Here is a 19,192-nt window from a genome sequence, read left to right as displayed (position 1 = left end):
AAAACCATAGCTTTGACTAGACGGACCTTTGTGGCAAAGTAATGTCTCTGCTTTTTAACATGCTCTCTAGGTTGATCATGACTTTTCTTCCAAGGAGCAAGCATCTTAATTTCATGGCTTCAGTCACCATCTGCAGTGATTTTGGAGCCCCCCAAAATTAATAAATAAGGCTGTTAGTTTACCTAACATCCATTTTCCTTTTCTTCCACAGTGTTAGAATTTAGGCTAGGCATCTGGTCAAGTAGAACAAACACAACAGTTCACAGTCTGATTATAGTTTTAAAAAAATTTTATACTATTTTAAAGGTTACACTCCATTTACAGCTATAAAATACTGGCTCTATTTCTTGTGTTGTACAATACATCCCTATAGTCTACCTCACATCCAGCAAGTACTGTACCACCTAACTGAAGTATTTTAAGTGATGCTTGAGATTGCTGAAAAGAAAAAAAGCCAATGAGAGAAAAAAAATCAATGCTCATTTGAGCTCTAATATGTGTTTTGTACATCCACATGATTCTCTGAAATTTTTTTTCTAATTGAGAAATATTCATTATATTTTAAAGAAACAGCCCCAAATGTTGAGTTGACCAAAAGGTTGTCTTTTTTTTTTTTTCATTTTCACCAAGGACTTTATTGAACAGTGTATTTACTGTTTTGTTCTACTACCTTTTACCATTTTTCAGCCTACTTCATAATTCCATCTTCCCAATACTTTTCATCTTTTTGAGCAAAGAACTGTTCCAGATGCCTTTTATATGCCAGGAATTGAATTTTTTCCTTTAAGAGAACTTTGTAAAGACCAAAACAAATGGACATCTGAAGTTGCAATGTCTGATGAAGATGGTGGATGAATCAGAACTTCTCAGCTAAACTGTAAGTATTTTTGCCTGGTTATCAAAGAAACATGCAGTCTGTGTCATCCTGATGTAAGAGTATACATTTTCTGTTGACTAATTCTGGATACTTCGTGCAAGTGCTGCCTTCAGGTGGCCTAATTCAGAGCAGTACTTATTGGAATTAATTATTTGGTTTTCCAGAAGGAGCTCATAATAGAGGACTCCCTTCCAGTACCACCATATACACACATCAGTTCTTTGGACAAAGACTGGCCTTTAGTGAGGTTGGTGGCGGTTTCACTTGCCCCATGATCTCTTCCATTCCATATTATTGTACAGTGTCCACTTTTCACAACCCATTATAATTTGTTTTAATGGAAAGTTTTTGTTAGGTGTCAGTAGAGAATTCCATGTGGAAATGCAGTCAAGAAGGTTTCTCTCGCTTAACTTATGTGGAACGCAAACATCAAAGTGATGAACATAACCAAGCTGGTGCAAATGATTTTCAATGCTTGATTTGGATATTTTGAGTATGTCAATTATCGCTTGCATGATATAACACTGATTACTCTCAGTTAATGTCTAGATTGGATTGCTATTAACATCAACTGGTCTATCAGATCATGGAGCATTGTCCAGTGAGAAATCTCCAGCACACAAATTCGCAAACCACTTTTGACACATATGATCAGTCACAGTACCGTCTCCATGCACTGCACAAATCTTTTTTTTTTTTTTTATTTCAATAGAGTTTTAACCTTTCTTGAAATAATAAAGCATAATATGCCAACAATGTTTCCTTCCATCTTCAATATTAAAATGGCTACACAAAAATTCACTAATTTTGATGTTTTTTAAAAAATGCCTGCTGATACAACAGCTGTCCCCATATTATTACAATCTAATGAAATTGTTTCAAATGAAGTTAAGACAACTAAGCACTACTACAGCCATCATACAGAAAAAAACCAAACCAACTTTTGGCCATCCCAATACTTTAAATCACTGGCATGTTTTTGAAAGCAGCAGCCTTTTCTTAATATTGCATGTATTCAATCTCATGATCTTGAAGTGACAATTCTTGTTTATCATTCTCTTCATTGTGGCTCTCATTTTTCTCTTCTTGTAATGCTTCATACAACTTCTCATCTTTCTGTTTAATGTCACGAAGAATAGATTCCATAGAATAGCCATATTCAATAAGGGCATAAGCCTTTTTTCCACGGCTATAAAAATGTCCAAAGGAGTGCATAGCAACCAACATGCCAGACGCGTTAAACACTGGGGAGCCAGAGGCCCCAGAAGAAAAACAAGTATCATAACTAAGTGTGTTAGTGCTCCAGACCTCTGACAGGAAACTTTTCTGGGTGAACATAGGGAGAGCATTATAAACGTCTGAATGGGATCCTGGTACCACCCCACCTGGATAATGTTCTTTGTACCTCTCTAACCGTTGATCTAGAGAAATCACATAACAACCATCTATTTTCTTGATCTGGCCTTCTGGGTGACCAATTAAATAAAGTAAACCATTGGATGGTTGAAGCAAAATCTGTTTTGCTAGGCCTGGAGGAAATCCATTTCCATTTTCACTTAGTTTTAAAATGGCATAATCTAGACTTTCATCAGACACCACAAACCATGGCTTGATGGAAAACCAATCATCATCCCTAGGGCAGAACTCTTTAAAAGCAAAAGTGACCTTTACACACGTGCTTATTATATCTCGCCATGACTTTGGATCGGTACCTTCTCCCACGATGAGATGAAAAACATGTCTACAGGTGAAAATAATATTATTGTTGAAAACAAAGCAAGTACCATTGCCTTTGTTTCCATTATTGTCCCATTTCAGGAGCCCAACTGACTTACTAAGATGAATAAGACGTTCACAGATTGCAACTGAAGTAGAATTTTCAGTCACTTTTCCAAAGTGCTCTTTATACATGCTGAATTGTTTAAACGTTGGCAGTTGTAATCTCTTCTGTTCTTCCCGAAAATACTTTTGTATCTGAAGTGCCTCTTTATTAAAATTTGGATACTGATGCATCATAACTTTGTTCAATATTTTTAAATTATTTACCCAGAGATCAGTTGTCTCCCTTTGGATTTCCTTAATAGCATACTGCCTACCCAGAGACAGCCTTCGCCTAACTGGTGGGATTTTTCTCCTAAAACATTTATATTTACTACTGTAATGTTTAACTTTGGAAAAGGACCTGTATGTTTTACGTTCAGTATCAAGCCCTAGACTCTGATATGGGAGAATTTTTTCTCTGTTGGGTTCTACATCTTCAGTTTCTCCATCTTTCTCTGGTTCAAGGACTTCGGTTTTAGACTGTGTTAAAGCCTGTGGACTGATATCTTCAGTGGCATTTTCATCTTCTGGTTTAATTTTTTTATGGGTACATTTCTTGATAGACAGTTTTTTAAGAATGTCCAATTCTAAGATTTTTCCAGATACTTCATCCACCATGGACTTTTTTCCATAAATTTTCTTGTTATCTTCTATTACTCTCCATTTAAATGTGTCTAGGTCTGAGCGAAATCGGCCATCATTGCAAAGGGCTTCTTTGATAGTCTCACCCTTCAAGGCATAGACATAAAGTGTAGTTCCTTGCTCATGAAGTTCCTTAATCTTAAGAATCTTCTTTATGGTCTTCCCAATAGCAAAAACGTGAAAAAGAATGCATTCAGCGTCTGGATTTTTACATGTGCGTAATAACTGATCATCTTCCTGGTTACTCCTTTTTTGACCAAATGTTATTTTCAAATGGGAACCACTAGGTAGGCATCTGAGAGGCATTCCTAAATTTATATACGCGTCTATTACTTTTTCTTCATAAACAATGATGTTCTTATTTACATGTTTCTCCATCCTTTCACTGAAATGGTCATGAGCACTCAGAACTGAATAGATATTCTCACTGGGTCCACCAAATGCTGTAAACACACTTCGGTCTGACTTCTTGGAGTGTTCTTTCAAACTGAAGGTGAAACGACATTTCTCAGTGGTGCTCACGTGTGGGTTCTGCCGTTCAGAGGATGGTTCATGCTTGCTGACTTCACTTTTAACTTTAACGGTGCTGTTACATTCTCGTATATCAGACAGAGACTGATCAACAGGTGTGCCAGAACATGCCTCCTCCATGACAGTACCCTTAGAAAAGGAAAGATTGAAAATTTAGTAAGGATCACCTTTAATAATAATGTTCCATGCCATTTGAATTATAAAATCAAAATATACCATGCTGCATATGAGTCTGTCAGTGCTTTTGCGTATCATTTAACAACTTTTGAAAACACAGTTTGAGGGGCTATATGATAGTTCACCGTACAATAGTTTTTAATCCATTCTTCTGTTGCTGGATATTTAGATTATTTCTAATTTTTTTACTACTCTAAATATGACAAACTTTTCTATACACAAAACATTTTGTCTAAAGTCTGAAAATATTTTCCTATGCTAGATTCCCAGCAGTGGAAATAGATTCTAAATGTACTTCACCACGTACAGTGCCAAACTGCTTTCTCAGAAGGTCACATCAATTCACCCTAACCGTTCTTTCCTACTACCCAAGGAAATCAGTATTACGGTTAATTCTTCAAAAGGATTTGAGTACTACTATTTCAAAAGTTTGGTAATTGGGAGATCTAGCTTGACTGTTTTTTACATTTATATTTATTTACTTACTAACAAAGCTGGTTTAACACATCACTTGGACATTTGAAGTACCACCTTTTAAAAAATCCCTATGAAATATTTACTGTCCAGTTTATTCTGTACATGGTATCAACAGCACTAAGGAAAGATACTAACATGATTAATAAATCACAGGACTGGATAGATATACAAATACATATTCAAAACATATTATACATATACAATCAGTTGGCAATAGCCTAGGAAAAAGTATTTTGATAATCTGCTGGCAACAGATTCTCCTCTGTCCATGGGGATTCTCCAGGCAAGAATACTGGAGTGGGTTGCCATTTCCTCCTCTGGGGAATCTTGCTGATTCAGGGATCAAACCCAGGTCTCCTGCACTGCAGGCAGATTCTTTACCCTCTGAGCCCCCAAGGAAGCCCATAACCCAGGCAGAGGAAACAGCAAATACATGGCACTGGGATTTAAAACATGCCAAGTAGTTCCAGGAACAGTGAGAAAACCAATAAGGCTACAGTTGGAAAGTGAGAGAAGTACAGCAGTGTGAAGCTAAAATGACTTCACACACTACTTTAAGTTATTGAACTTTAATTCTGAAAGAGACTGGAAAGCATTATAGGATTTGAACCAAAAGTGGCATAATCTGAATTCTTTGAACAGAATCACTCTGGTAGGTCTGTAAGGTACTTGAATAGAGCAAGATAAAGATGAAAATTGCAAAAGAAATTATAGGCTATTATATTATTCCAGGTAAGAGAATATGATTGCTTAGACCAAGGTGGTAGTGAGAGAGATAATAAAAAGTTGTTCAATTTTGGATATATTTCAAAAGTAGAGCTGACTGGATTTACTGATACATTGCATATTGATGGTAGAGAGAGGGATCAATGCTAACTCCTGTTTTTGAATAGTGATACAAAGAATGATGGGAAAGGAGCAGATTCTTGGGACAAAGAGAAAAAGAAATCATCATTAAGCCTGAGATTCCTTTTGGCCATCCAAGTAAAGAATTGCATTAACAGCTCTGATACAGAAGCCTGGAGCTCAGAAGAGAGGGCCAGATACCTCAGTTCAGTTCAGTTCAGTCGCTCAGTTGCATCTGACTCTTTGCGACCCCATGGACTGCAGTACGCCCGGCTTCCCTATCCATCATCAACTCCCGGAGTTTGCTCAAGCTCATGACCATTGAGTTGGTGATGCCATCCAGCTATCTCATCTTCTGTCATCCCCTTCTCCTCCTAGAGAGAGGATGTCTCAAAGTAGATTAATTTGAACTTTCTTAGGCTTCCCTAGTGGCTCAGTTGGTAAAGAATCTGCCTGCAATGCAGGAGATCTCCTGCAATGCTAAAGACCTGGGTTTGATCCCTGGGTCAGGAAAATCCCCCAGAGAAGGAAATGGCAACCCACTCCAGTATTCTTGCCTGAGAAATCCCATGGAGAGAGGAACCTGGTGGGCTACAAACCATAGTGTTGCAAGAGTCAGACACGATTTAGCAGCTAAACCACCACCATTAAATCTCTTGGAAATTTCCAATGGCTCAACATACATGTGTAATATTAAATTGATCACATTAAAACACCAAAAGGAGCTTTCCTGATGAGTCAGTGGTAAAAACAAAAAACAAAAACCTGCCTGTCAATGCAGGAGACGCGAGTTCAATCCCTGATCCAGAAAGATCCCACATGTTGCTGAGCAACTAAGCCCGTGTACCCCAACTGCTGAGCCTGTGCTCTAGAACCTAGGAGCCAGAGTACTGAGCCCACGTGCCACAGTACTGAAGCCAGAGCCCACGAGAGCCCATGCTCTGCAACAAGAGACGCCTCCTCAGTGAGAAGCCCTCGAACTGCAGCTGGAGTAGCCCCTGCTCGCCACAGCTGGAGAAAGTCCATGCAGTAACAAAGACCCAGCACGGCCAAAGATAAACAAGTCAATGAAATTTCTTAGAAGTATCAAAGAAAGCATTTAGACAGACTAATACTAGATTGCTATAAGGTCTAAAAAATGAAGAGATTTAGTAGCAAAGGGAATATGGGAGAGGAGGTTACTGCCTCCTGAGATAGCTGACCTGTCCCAGGACACAGAGAGATTTTGGCTAAACAAAGGAGGTAAAGAGAACTTTTGAAGGAAAGGTTAAGTGTGTATTGGGTTATGCAGATGGTTGACTGTCAACTTTAGAGTGGAATGATATCAGAAGTTGGGCAGGAGGGGAGCTGGGATCAGTAAAAGAGAGATACAGAGATGTGTGGGCTTGATTTCGTAGGAGTTGAGGGCTGATAGGACAACCCTAAGCTTCACACTGAGTGACAGTAATGAATGCAACAAGAGGTGAGTCCTCTGGTCTCAAGGTGAAGATAGGGGTTGGAAGGTGATTAGACAGGTGAGGGTCAGACCGAAGCATGGAGATTTCTGGGCAAAGGTCACTCCTGCGGTTAGTGGTATGAGATTCATTTATACAGAGCAGGGTGACTAGGATATCCTGTTGATTCCTTAAATACTGCTCACTTGAGTAATAGCGTAGATACAAATCTCTCAAATTCTGGAAGCAAAATTTGTTCTAGGAATCAATATAAAACTCTCCACCCACATTCTCCTCCACATGGGAAGTCTTAGGTTTTAGCACAACATTCTCCTGGAGGAAAAATAAAGCTAAAGCTTGTTAGTCAAGATAACTACTATGATCACAGTCCCTAAAAGGGAAAATTGAGATTGGAATAGGTTAAATAAATTGTTCAAAGTCAAGCAAGTTTATACTTAGCCAAACAGAGACTCAAGGTCTTCCTGTGCTTTTCTCAGTGTCCCGTGATAAATATACTTTGTAAATATATAGATATAAATATATAAAATATACAACATAAATATATAGAAGTTTTAACAGGACCTCTATAGTGTTTAGGCAAAAACTTTCTTTTTTTTTTCATTTATTTTTATTAGTTGGAGGCTAATTACTTTACAGTATTGTAGTGGTTTTTGCCATACATTGACATGAATCAGCCATGGATTTACATGTGTTCCCCATCCTGAACCCCCCTCCCGCCTCCCTCCCCATCCCATCCCTCTGGGTCTTCCCAGTGCACCAGCCTTGAGCACTTGTCTCATGCATCCAACCTGGGCTGGTGATCTGTTTCACCCTTGATAGTATACTTGTTTCAATGCTGTTCTCTCAGGACATCCCACCCTCGCCTTCTCCCACAGAGTCCCAAAGTCTGTTCTGTACATCTGTGTCTCTTTTTCTGTTTAAGCAAAAACTTTCAATTGTATAAAACAGATAAAAGAAATATTCAAAGAACTTACCCCTTGAATAAATCAAGGGGTAAATGTCTTCCTTAATGCATTTTCTTGACCATGTCTATTTATGCAAATTTATGCACGCAGGAGATTTCATCCAGTTGATTTGTAGGCTTACCTGACTGACTGAACAATACAACATGCAAATCCAGCACCTTCATATGTGAGTTCACCTCAAATCAGAAACTCGGTTAATGAAAGCAAGTAAACATTCTATCCTGATGCTTTTCTTTAGTGTTTGACCAGGTTTTAAGTTTCCTAGCACCTATGGGACATTGTAAAAGCAGTGCTAAGGGGAAGGTTCATAGCAATACAGGCTTACCTCAAGAAACAAGAAAAAAGTAAAATAAATAACCTAACTCTACACCTAAAGCAACTAGAGAAGGAAGAAATGAAGAACCCCAGGGTTAGTAGAAGGAAAGAAATCTTAAAAATTAGGGCAGAAATAAATGCAAAAGAAACTACAGAGACCATAGCAAAAATCAACAAAGCTAAAAGCTGGTTTTTTGAAAAGGCAAATAAAATTGACAAACCGTTAGCCAGACTCATCAAGAAACAAAGGGAGAAGAACCAAATCAACAAAATTAGAAATGAAAATGGAGAGATCACCACAGACAACACTGAAATACAAAGGGTCATAAGAGACTACTACCAGCAGCTATATGCCAATAAAATGGACAACTTGGAAGAAATGGACAAATTCTTAGAAAAGTATAACTTTCCAAAACTGAACCAGGAAGAAATAGAAGATCTTAACAGACCCATCACAAGCACAGAAATCAAAACTGTAATCAGAAATCTTCCAGCAAATGAAAGCCCAGGACCAGAAGGCTTCACAACTGAATTCTACCAAAAATTTAGAGAAGAGATAACACCTATCTTACTCAAACTCTTCCAGAAAATTGCAGAAGGCAAACTTCCAAACTCATTCTGTGAGGCCACCATCACCCTAATACCAAAACCAAAGATGCCACAAAAAAAGAAAACTACAGGCCAATATCACTGATGAACATAGATGCAAAAATCCTTAACAAAATTCTAGCAAACAGAATCCAACAACATATCAAAAAGATCATACATCATGACCAAGTGGGCTTTATCCCAGGAATGCAAGGATTCTTTAATATCCACAAATCAATCAATGTAATACATCACATTAACAAATTGAAAGATAAAAACCATAGGATTATCTCAATAGATGCAGAGAAAGCCTTTGACAAAATTCAACATCAATTTATGATAAAAACTCTCCAGAAAGCAGGAATAGGAGGAACATATCTCAACATAATAAAAGCTATATATGACAAACCCATAGCAACCATTATCCTCAATGGTGAAAAATTGAAAGCATTTTCCTTAAAGTCAGGAACAAGACAAGGGTGCCCACTCTCACCACTACTATTCAACATAGTTTTGGAAGTTTTGGCCCCAGCAATCAGAGCAGAAAAAGAAATAAAAGGAATCCAGATAGGAAAAGAAGAAGTAACTCTTACTGTTTGCAGATGACATGATCCTCTACATAGAAAAACCTAAAGACTCTACCAGAAAATTACTAGACCTAATCAATGAATAATGTTGCAGGATATAAAATTAACACACAGAAATCCCTTGCATTCCTATACACTAACAAGGAGAAAACAGAAAGGGAAATTAAGGAAACAATACCATTCACCATTGCAACAAAAAGAATAAAATACTTAGGAGTATATCTACCTAAAGAAACAAAAGACCTATATATAGAAAACTATAAAACACTGATGAAAGAAATCAAAGAGGACACAAACAGATGGAGAAACATACTGAGTTCATTTATTGGAAGAATCAATATTGTCAAAATGGCTATACTACCCAAAGCAATCTATAGATTCAATGCAATCCCTATCAAGCTACCAACGTATTTTTCAAAGAACTAGAACAAATAATTTCACAATTTGTAAAGAAATACAAAAAACCTCGAATAGCCAAAGCAATCTTGAGAAAAAATGGAACTGGAGGAATCAACCTGCCTGACTTCAGGCTCTACTACAAAGCCACAGTCATCAAGACAATATGGTACTGGCACAAAGACAGAAATATAGATCAATGGAGCAGAATAGAAAGCCCAGAGATAAATCCACAAACCTATGGACACCTTATCTTTGACAAAGGAGGCAAGGATATACAATGGGAAAAAGACAACCTCTTTCACAAGTGGTGCTGGGAAAACTGGTCAACCACTTGTAAAAGAAAAAGAACACTTTCTAACACCATACACAAAAATAAACTCAAAATGGATTAAAGATCTAAATGTAAGACCGGAAACTATAAAACTCCTAGAGTAGAACATAGGCAAAACACTCTCTGACATGAATCACAGCAGGATCCTCTATGACCCACCTCCCAGAATATTGGAAATAAAAGCAAACATAAACAAATGGGACTTAATTAAACTTAAAAGCATTTGCACAACAAAGGAAACTATAAGCAAGGTGAAAAGACAGCCTTCAAAATGGGAGAAAATAACAGCAAATAAAGCAACAAAGGATTAATCTCAAAAATATATAAGCAACTCCTGCAGCTCAATTCCAGAAAAATAAATGACCCAATCAAAAAATGGGCCAAAGAACTAAACAGACATTTCTCCAAAGAAGACATGCAGACGGCTAACAAACACATGAAAAGATGCTCAACATCACTCATTATCAAAGAAATGCAAATCAAAACCACAATGAGGTACCATTACACCCCAGTCAGGATGGCTGCGATCCAAAAGTCTACAAGCAATAAATGCTGGAGAGGGTGTGGAGAAAAGGGAACCCTCTTACACTGTTGGTGGGAATGCAAACTAGTACAGCCGCTATGGAGAACAGTGTGGAGATTCCTTAAAAAACTGGAAATAGAACTGCCATATGACCCAGCAATCCCACTTCTGGGCATGCACACCAAGGAAACCAGATCTGAAAGAGACACGTGCACCCGAATATTCATCGCTGCACTGTTTATAATAGCCAGGACATGGAAGCAACCTAGATGCCCATCAGCAGACAAATGGATAAGGAATCTGTGGTATATATACACCATGGAATATTACTCAGCCATTAAAAAGAATTCATTTGAATCAGTTCTAATGAGATGGATGAAACTGGAGCCCATTATGCAGAGTGAAGTAAGCCAGAAAGATAAAGAACATTACAGCATACTAACACATATATATGGAATTTAGAAAGATGGTAACGATAACCCTATATGCAAAACAGAAAAAGAGACACAGAAGTACAGAACAGACTTTTGGACGCTGTGGGAGAAGGCGAGGGTGGGATGTTTTGAAAGAACAGCATGTATATTATCTATGGTGAAACAGATCACCAGCCCAGGTGGGATGCATGAGACAAGTGCTCGGGCCTGGTGCACTGGGAAGACCCAGAGGAATCAGGTGGAGAGGGAGGTGGGAGGGGGGATCGGGATGGGGAATACATGTAACTCCATGGCTGATTCATATCAATGTATGACAAAACCCACTGCAATGTTGTGAAGTAATTAGCCTCCAACTAATAAAAATAAAGGGAAAAAAAATTTTAAAAAGAAAATAAATAAACAAATAAAACCTCTGGAAAGAATACAAAAAGCAATGCCCTGAAATCCCACTCTGGCCAAGATAGAGAAAAACAGACCTAACTTAAATTATTCCTTGAAACAACTGGATAAATGGATAAAATTATGAAATGTTTTTCAAGGCATGAGACATTAGGCAAGAAAGGTCAGTGATCCTTGAGAAACAGAAAAAAAAAAATGAAGCAAACCATATAAGTGCTCCAGATTATTTCCTGAAGACAGATTCTGGTTGCCAGGGGTGGGTTGGGGTGGGGGTGGTGAAGGAAATGGGCCAAGCTGGTCAAGAGTACAAACTTCTAATTATAAGACAGAGATCTAACATACAGCATGGTAACTACAGTTAACAAGATTGTATTGTATATTTGAAAGTTGCTAACTAAGAGAGTAGATCTTAAAAAGTCCTCATCACAAGAACAAAAATTAACTTTGTGAGGTGATGAATGTGGTTATCATTTCATAATATACCATAATATACACATATACTCAATCATTATGTCATCTATCTTATATTCAATTAATTTTTAACAAAGATGTAAAGGCAACCGTTTTAAGAAATTGTGCTGGAGCAAATAGGTAACATATGTAAAAATTAATCAATCAATTAATTAACAAATACTAATGTGTGGATTTGGAGAAGGAAATGGCAACCCACTCCACTATTCTTGCCTGGAAAGTCTCATGGACAGAGAAGCCTGGCAAGATACAGTCCATCGAGTTGTCAAGAGTCGGACACGACTTAGCAACTAAACCACCACGGTGTGGATTTACTCTGAATATTGTTCAGCCTAAATATTGTACTGTATCACTACTGTAATAGAACACATGGTATTACTACTGCTCAGTCTATACACTGCACCATAAAAAAAATAAACTCAAAGTGGATCATAGACTTAAACCTAAAATTATAAGACTTCTAAATGAAAACCCAGAGGAAAATTTTTGTGATCTTAGATTTGGTAAAGTATTCTTTGGTATAAAACAAAAGCACAATTTTAAAAAATGGATAAAATGAACATCATCAATGCTGAAAACTTTTGCCCACTAAAGATAGGATTAAGAGAATGAGAAGAGAGAAATAATGAAAAGACAAGCCACAGACTGAAATAAAGTACCTGCAAATCTTTGACAAATCAAGCATTTCTAACATATACAAAGCACTCTTGAAACTCAGCAATAACAAATGAAAGAAGCCAATATAAATATGGTCAAAATATTAGAAACTTGACCAGAGAAGATATATGCAAGGTACTGGGTAGGTGGAGGACAAGGGTGAGCAAAAGGGAATTCTTTAAGGTGATGGAACTGTTTTCTATCTTGATTCTAGTCACGGTTACGTGACTGTGGGCATTGTCATAAGCCATAGGACAGTACGGGCTTTCTTGGTGGCTCAAATGGTAAAGAATATGCCTGCAATGCAGGAGACCTGGGTTCGATCCCTGGGTAGGGAAAATCCCCTGGAGATGGGAATGGCTACCGACTCCAGTATCTCGCCTGGAGAATCCCCACGGACAGAGGAGCCTGGCGGACTATAGGTCCATAGGGTTGCAAAGAGTCAGACACGACTGAAGCGACTTCGCAAGCATGCATGCATAGGACTGTACACTAAAATATTCAACTTAAAATTTAAGCTAAATCCTTCTTCGTAAATAATACAAGGATAAGAATCATAAATACTTCTTTACTTACATAATAAAATCCAAATACCTAAACATGAAGTTCAAGAAAGTGAAAGATACAGCAGCTGTTCTCCAAAAAGCTACTGTACCTCTGTCCAATTTTCTTCCATTGGTCATAAAGGTGTATAAAAATAATTCATGCCAGTGCAGGAGCAGATCTTGATTCCTCAATGTGCCTGTTTAGCCAAAAGGTTTTGGGCAGGAAGGTTCAGCTACCAAAGTGAAAAGTGAAGTCGCTCAGTCACGTCCAACTCTTTTCGACTCCATGGACAGTAGCCCACCAGGCTCCTCCCATCCATGGAATTTTCCAGGCAAGAGTACTGGAGTGGGTTGCCATTTCTTTAAGCCTGAGACCATTGGAGGGCAAAGAAGCTGCCCTGGGGGAACACGATAGACTCAACATCTGGACGCTAAAGAATGAACTTTGAAATTACTGTAGCTATATTGTCACTAAGCAGAAAGCCAGCCAGAAGAGTGCATGAAAAGCAGAGTACAGAGACTGAAAACATAAATAAGTTCTTGGAAACACTGTGTTGTTTTTCAGTCACTCAATCGTGTCCGACTCTGCGACCCCATGAACTGCAGCACGCCAGGCTTCCCTGTCCATCACCAACTCCTGGAGCTTGCTCAAACTTATGTTCATTAAGTCAGTGATGCCATCCAATCATCTCGTCCTCTGTCATCCCCTTCTCCTGCCTTCAATCAATTGTGTATTACTGAATTAAAGCTCAGTTGACCTCTGGACTTTCCAGATGTGTGAACCAATGAATCTATTTATTTTTTCCTTCAAGGGGCTCAAAATGTCTTGTTTTGAAACAAGACTACACAAGCTAAATAAATATTAGCAAACAATGCTGATAAGAATGATAGATTTCACCACATAGAATCTTCCAGTGGAAGGGTATTTCAGAATAGTATTTCTTACATTTTAACGTGCAGAAGAATCATCTGGGTATCATGTTAAAATGCAGATCACGTAGATCTAAGAAGCTATTAGGTGGTATCAATGCTGCTGGTATACAGACCACACTTTGAGAAGTAAGGACAGAGTTCCTTAACCTAGAGTAGCAGTTTGCAACTTTCTGCAATGATGGAAATGTTCTGTATCTGCTTTGTTCAATATGGCAGCCATGAGCCACATATGGCTTCTGAGCACTTGAAGTGTGGTTAGTGCATAAAGAAAATTAATTTTAAATTTCATTTACCTTTAATCCAATGAATCATTTTTGTTATTTCAAAGTTAAATGATTTTCCCCTGACAAAATGTTTTTACTGATATAAAGCCTACTATGATCTTGTACCAAATCGTCTTCCCAGTATTACTTGTCTACTATGTTCTTGAATTCTCCTTACATACCATCAAGTCTAGCTATACTATTCCTCAAATAGATTTGCTTGTCTACATGACTTTACCCAGACTATTCCCTTATACTTGATCCACCTACCTTGTGAAATTGTGGCCATTCTTTAAGATATTTCTCACATGACATAACTTTAATTTCTTGAGTCTGAATTAAACACTCTTCTCTCTGCACTCTAAAAGCACTTGTTTATATTTTGATTTAGTATTACCATTTTGCATACTTTGAGTAAAACCGTGTTGGTCCAAAATTAGGTTCTGAAGTCTCATTGCCTGGGTTCGAATCCTTGCTCTGAAGTCCATTACTTTTGCAGTTTTAAGAAAAGGGTCAGTTTCTTAACTGAGGGTCAGTTTCTCTATTTAGGGATGATAACATCTATTGCAAAGAGTTTTATTAAGTGTTAAAGGAGATAATCCATAGGAAGTGACAAGCCTAATTCCAAGTACTCAGTAATTTCTCAGTACACATTAACTACCTTATTATTTTTGCCCATCTATATTTCCAATGATACTAAGTGTCTATACTGTCACCTTGCTGTTTAACAAGGTATTCTTTGTTAATTCATATACTATCATTTTGTTTTTACACAAACACTTATATGTATGATCTCCCTAAATACATTTTAAACAATACATGAGAAGGGGTTATAATTGCCATTCTTTATACACTTATCCCCTTCAAGGATCCTAAGACAGTGCCATAGTTAGAGTGCCATTCCAGCAAAGTTGTTTAAAAGTACACACACCTGGTCACAAAGAATCAGATATGACTAAGTGACGGAACCGACTGAATGTAGCCTGATCCATCATATATTTATAGTTTATGCTTTTGTGTGCATATGCACCTTATTTACAAAATCCTTCACTACCAGAGTCATAAAAGTATTCTCTTATATTTTTTATTAAATTTTGAAGTTTGGACTTTCAAAAAAAAAAAAAAAGTACACACACCTTTGCTGCTTCAGGTCTCGTACTCTGGTCATTTCCTGTAGCACTGAATGATGTATTCTCTTCAGTCTTTAGGAAATTCATGATGAGTCCTACGAGAATATGACTTTCTTCCACTACTGGCCAAGACAGAGAAACGAGGGTTGAATTTACCACGCCCTTAATGACTAAAACAATAAAACACAAGATATATGAAATAATAAGTTTCAAACACTGGTTATCAGGCAGGGTACAACAGTGATCTCTGACCCCTAAGAGAGAGAGAGAAATCAGAGGTAGGACCTAGGGACATCTAGCCTCCTGTCTGGGGAGCATCTCCAGGGAAGGGAGACACAAGCAGAGCCTGGCAGTTGCCCTGAGCTGAGAAGACCAGCTAAGAGTCCTGTTGGGACTGGAGTTTGTAGGGCTAGAGTACTAGAGAGCTACAGCTACACAGTGTCAGAGATCTGCAGTGGGTGCCCCTGAAACTTCAGCTAACTAGTGGTCTGTTTCCCACACTCAGCTGAGAACAGTTTCTGTTTCCCACACTCAGCTGAGAACAGTTTCTGTTTCCCACACTCAGCTGACAGCAATTTGTGTTTCCAAAAGTCAAACTGGCAAACTTCATAATTCATAACATATTAGAGGACAAAGCCTCTAAAGTGGGATAAAATTAGCTGTAGACCAAAGGCTGCTCTGGTCCGACCTGACAAAATTTAAAAGCAAGCTTTGGAAGTGTAAAACTTTTCCAGTAACACAACTAGAACAAAGCTCAAGAATACTGATAGGAATAGAAATATTTCTAGCACCCATATATGTGAAATTGACAAAGTTTGATATACAGTACAATTCTGAGGCATAAAGAGAAGCAGAAAAATAAGATCCACAATGAGGAGAGAAATCAATGAACAGAAACATATCCAGAAGTGACTCAGATGATAGAACTAGTAGACAAGAACATTAAAATGGTTATTATCTTGGATTTCTGGCCAAACAAAGTGACAGGGACCTGACTTGCCCTTCAGTCTGAAAGCAAAAAAAAAAAAAAAAGACAATAAGCTAAACAGATGGAACAGGAATTTGCAAGGAACTAGATATCATGCAATTCGAGGCAGTGACAAATGAAGGGCATCCTGTGATGACTCCAGCTGACTGCCTTAAGAGATTCCAGGCCAGGGTGTCACAAGGGGCAGCCAGGCAGGGCCCGTTGGCACTCCTGCCTTGAGGAGACAGAGCTGAGAGACCAAGGTGGCAGGAGTTCAAAGGACACAGAAGAGAGAGACCTGCACAGAGGGAAGTCCGGATATACGAACACTCCGAGGCATTCAGCTGAGAACTGATCACAACAGCAATGGAAGAACTACCTGGGGCAGGAAAGAACCTCCGCAATCCATCAAACCTTTTAGAAATCTTAGTTTCCTCATTCGTAAATTAAGGAGCTCGGCTCAGATCAAACTTGTATTGGTCCTGAGAATTCTCCCCTCTGATTTTTTTTTTTTTTTTAAGAAGAAGATACCTGAATCCCATCCTCACTACGCTTGGGATGCAGTTATGGAAATCTCCACTATTAAATCAACTTTAACCACTCCCCCCTTCCACGCCCAAGACACACAAACGTTAACAGGAATAGCTCCCCAGACTATCTGAAGGTGTCTTTCCAGGTGTAAAACTCGACCTTTCAACCTGGGGAGGGGGTTCCACCACAACAGAAAACTGCTTATGCCCTTCCCTCCAAAACTTTCTTGGATCTGGGCTGAGAACCTTCTAACTGGTGCCCGTGACAAACCTGCGCCTCGCCTCCCCAAGAATTCCACGTCCTCAAGATCAGAGGAGCCACTCACAGAAGCGGAGAATCTGCCCCAACGGCGAGGGTGATGGCGGGACAGGGATCCGCGATGATTGCAAGGACGGCGCTCGGCGGGAACTCTTCCCTCGCAAAAGAGGAACCCAATTATCCCCAACCGTCTGGCCAATGGGAGGCCAGGTTGCTGGGGTCGTCTGCCCTCATTGGACAGCAGCTCGCCCCCTGCAGAAGCCGATTGGCCGAGCCACTGAGAGCGGCGGCCGGACAGGGTGGGTGTGGACCCGATGGCGCGGCGGTTCGCGCGCTGGGAGACGCGCGCCCAGCCGCCCTGCTGAGCCAGATGACGCCGCCTCCAGCCCGTCCATTCGCGCGAGACCCCGCACTCTTGCCACAGTGCGCGACCTTGTTCCGGGTCCGGCTTCGGGCCGTCCTGTCCCTTCACCCAGCCCGCGCATCCGCGTCCGCTGCTGTCTGGAGCGGGCGGAGTCGGCGGACTCACCCGTCCCCGCGGGGTTCGTTACACGGCCAGTGCGCGGAGCGGGGGGCAGAGCGCTCGGCCTCCGGAGCCGAGAGGCCCACAGACCGGCCCGGCGGCGCAGGGAGCTCGGCTGTCTCAGCTCTTCGGCCGCTGCATGGCGGGCGGCGACTGTGGACTGGCCTCTGGAGAGGCTCCCCACCCAGCCCATGGGGACGTCGACGCCGTGAGCTTCATCAGCTTCCAGAGCAGAAATGGCCTAAAGCTGGCAGCCAACTTTCTGTCCCTAACGAAGGAGCCAGCTTAGCCTAGAGCTCGTTGCACACGGATCCTCTGGCCAGGAGGAAGAGACCTGCTCCTGCCCTCCTGGTTCGCAGGCCGTGCATGAGTATATGCAGAATTTTCCAGTCCCAAGGGACGGCTCCAGAGTTAGGCATTTCCAAACTGACAGCCAAAGAAGGGCCTTGAGAAAATATCTTACAGTTTAAGAAACAATAGGAGGGGATGCCTTCAGTATTAGGTGCTATTTTGGAAAAGCTGGTCAAAGAAGGGGAGAAAGAAGGGGAGAACGCAATTGATATGTGAAGATGATGACAACTCGTTTGAAATAGGTGTTTATGTAAAAGTTGATGATATTGGAATAGTACTGAAAGCTTTTCCTAACTTGGCTTAATGTAAAATATATACAGAGAAACTATAATCACTGCTTAAATTTCAGGTACTCAGTGGGGTTTGGAGAGAGTAAACTTTAGAAGTATAACTAAAAAGCTAGAAGAAAAGAAGAGAAAAGCTATGAGAGTTTCATCAAATCGCTGTTATTCCTTAAATCTTCTTAGAGCATACAGGTGACTGACATTAACAGTAACATACGTAGATGGAGAACAAATTATTGCACAAGGGACTTAGAGATGCTCTTATCTTTGTAGACCCTGGAGATGTCAAAAAGTTGTAAAAAGGAAGAAGCGGTAAAGAATGATGCCATTGAAGTTGCGTGATATTTCTAGGGACAGAGAATTTGTCCTGGAATGTAACATACCATAAGGAGCACATGTATTTGTCATTGCCACTAAGCACCTTGTGAGCTGGATTTTATTATAAATTGAAGATTTATTCTAACAAAGTTTGAAGCAAGGGTATACTATAACCTGACTTAAAAAAAAAAAAAAAAAAAAAAAAAACCGCTGACAGCTGTGTGGACCCAAAACTCTAGGGGACAAGAGTGGATGCAGATGAAAAAAGCAATTAGGAGGAGGCTCTTCCAGCTTTCCATCAATGTGGGAGGCACAGCTTGCGGTGGTAGTGGTGGAGGTGTGAATACTGGTTGGATTCTACATGTATTTATTTTTTTTGATTTTTATTTTTGGCTGCACTTCAAGGGGAATCTTAGTTACCTGACCAGGGATTGGACCCATGCCTCTTTCAGTGGAAGCCTAGAGTCCACTGAATAAATGGAGGAAGTCCCTGTATTTATTTTGAAAGGCAAACCCATGAGCTTTGTGTATGGTTGGGAGGTGGGGGGTGGGTGGGTCAAGAAACAAGAGAAAAAGAGGGTTCAGTAATGATTTC

The 19,192-nt window shown here is 39.7% G+C and overlaps 1 protein-coding gene across 7 annotated transcripts; it reads right to left on the bottom strand.

Moving 5' to 3' along the window:
* Positions 1-317: 317 nt before the first annotated feature.
* On the bottom strand, positions 318-17,289 carry FAM111B (FAM111 trypsin like peptidase B). 7 transcript variants are annotated; one of them, XM_061154175.1, is made up of 3 exons: positions 17,189-17,289; positions 15,372-15,487; positions 318-4,000 (listed from the first exon to the last, which is right to left on the bottom strand). In XM_061154175.1, exons 2-3 carry the CDS (start codon positions 15,450-15,452, stop codon positions 1,877-1,879), a joined length of 2,205 nt encoding a protein of 734 aa, XP_061010158.1. In that variant the 5' UTR covers positions 15,453-15,487; positions 17,189-17,289; the 3' UTR covers positions 318-1,876. The 7 variants fall into 7 exon arrangements, with proteins under 7 accessions (XP_061010158.1, XP_061010191.1, XP_061010175.1 ...); XM_061154208.1 differs by having other exon boundaries at positions 15,372-15,535; positions 17,189-17,286; XM_061154192.1 differs by having other exon boundaries at positions 15,372-15,484; positions 17,189-17,284.
* Positions 17,290-19,192: the final 1,903 nt, after the last annotated feature.

Source organism: Dama dama, chromosome 1 (assembly GCF_033118175.1).
Source record: "Dama dama isolate Ldn47 chromosome 1, ASM3311817v1, whole genome shotgun sequence".
NCBI classification, from domain to species: Eukaryota; Metazoa; Chordata; class Mammalia; order Artiodactyla; family Cervidae; genus Dama; species Dama dama.
This window is presented reverse-complemented; position numbering and strand designations above follow the sequence as displayed.

Coding starts and splice junctions, on each gene's coding strand:
- FAM111B (XM_061154175.1), bottom strand. CDS start 15,452: ATGAATTTCCTAAAGACTGAAGAGAATACATCATTCAGTGCTACAGGA. Junction 4,001..15,371: donor CGAGACCTGAAGCAGCAAAG/GTGTGTGTACTT, acceptor TCCTTTTCTAAG/GGTACTGTCATGGAGGAGGC.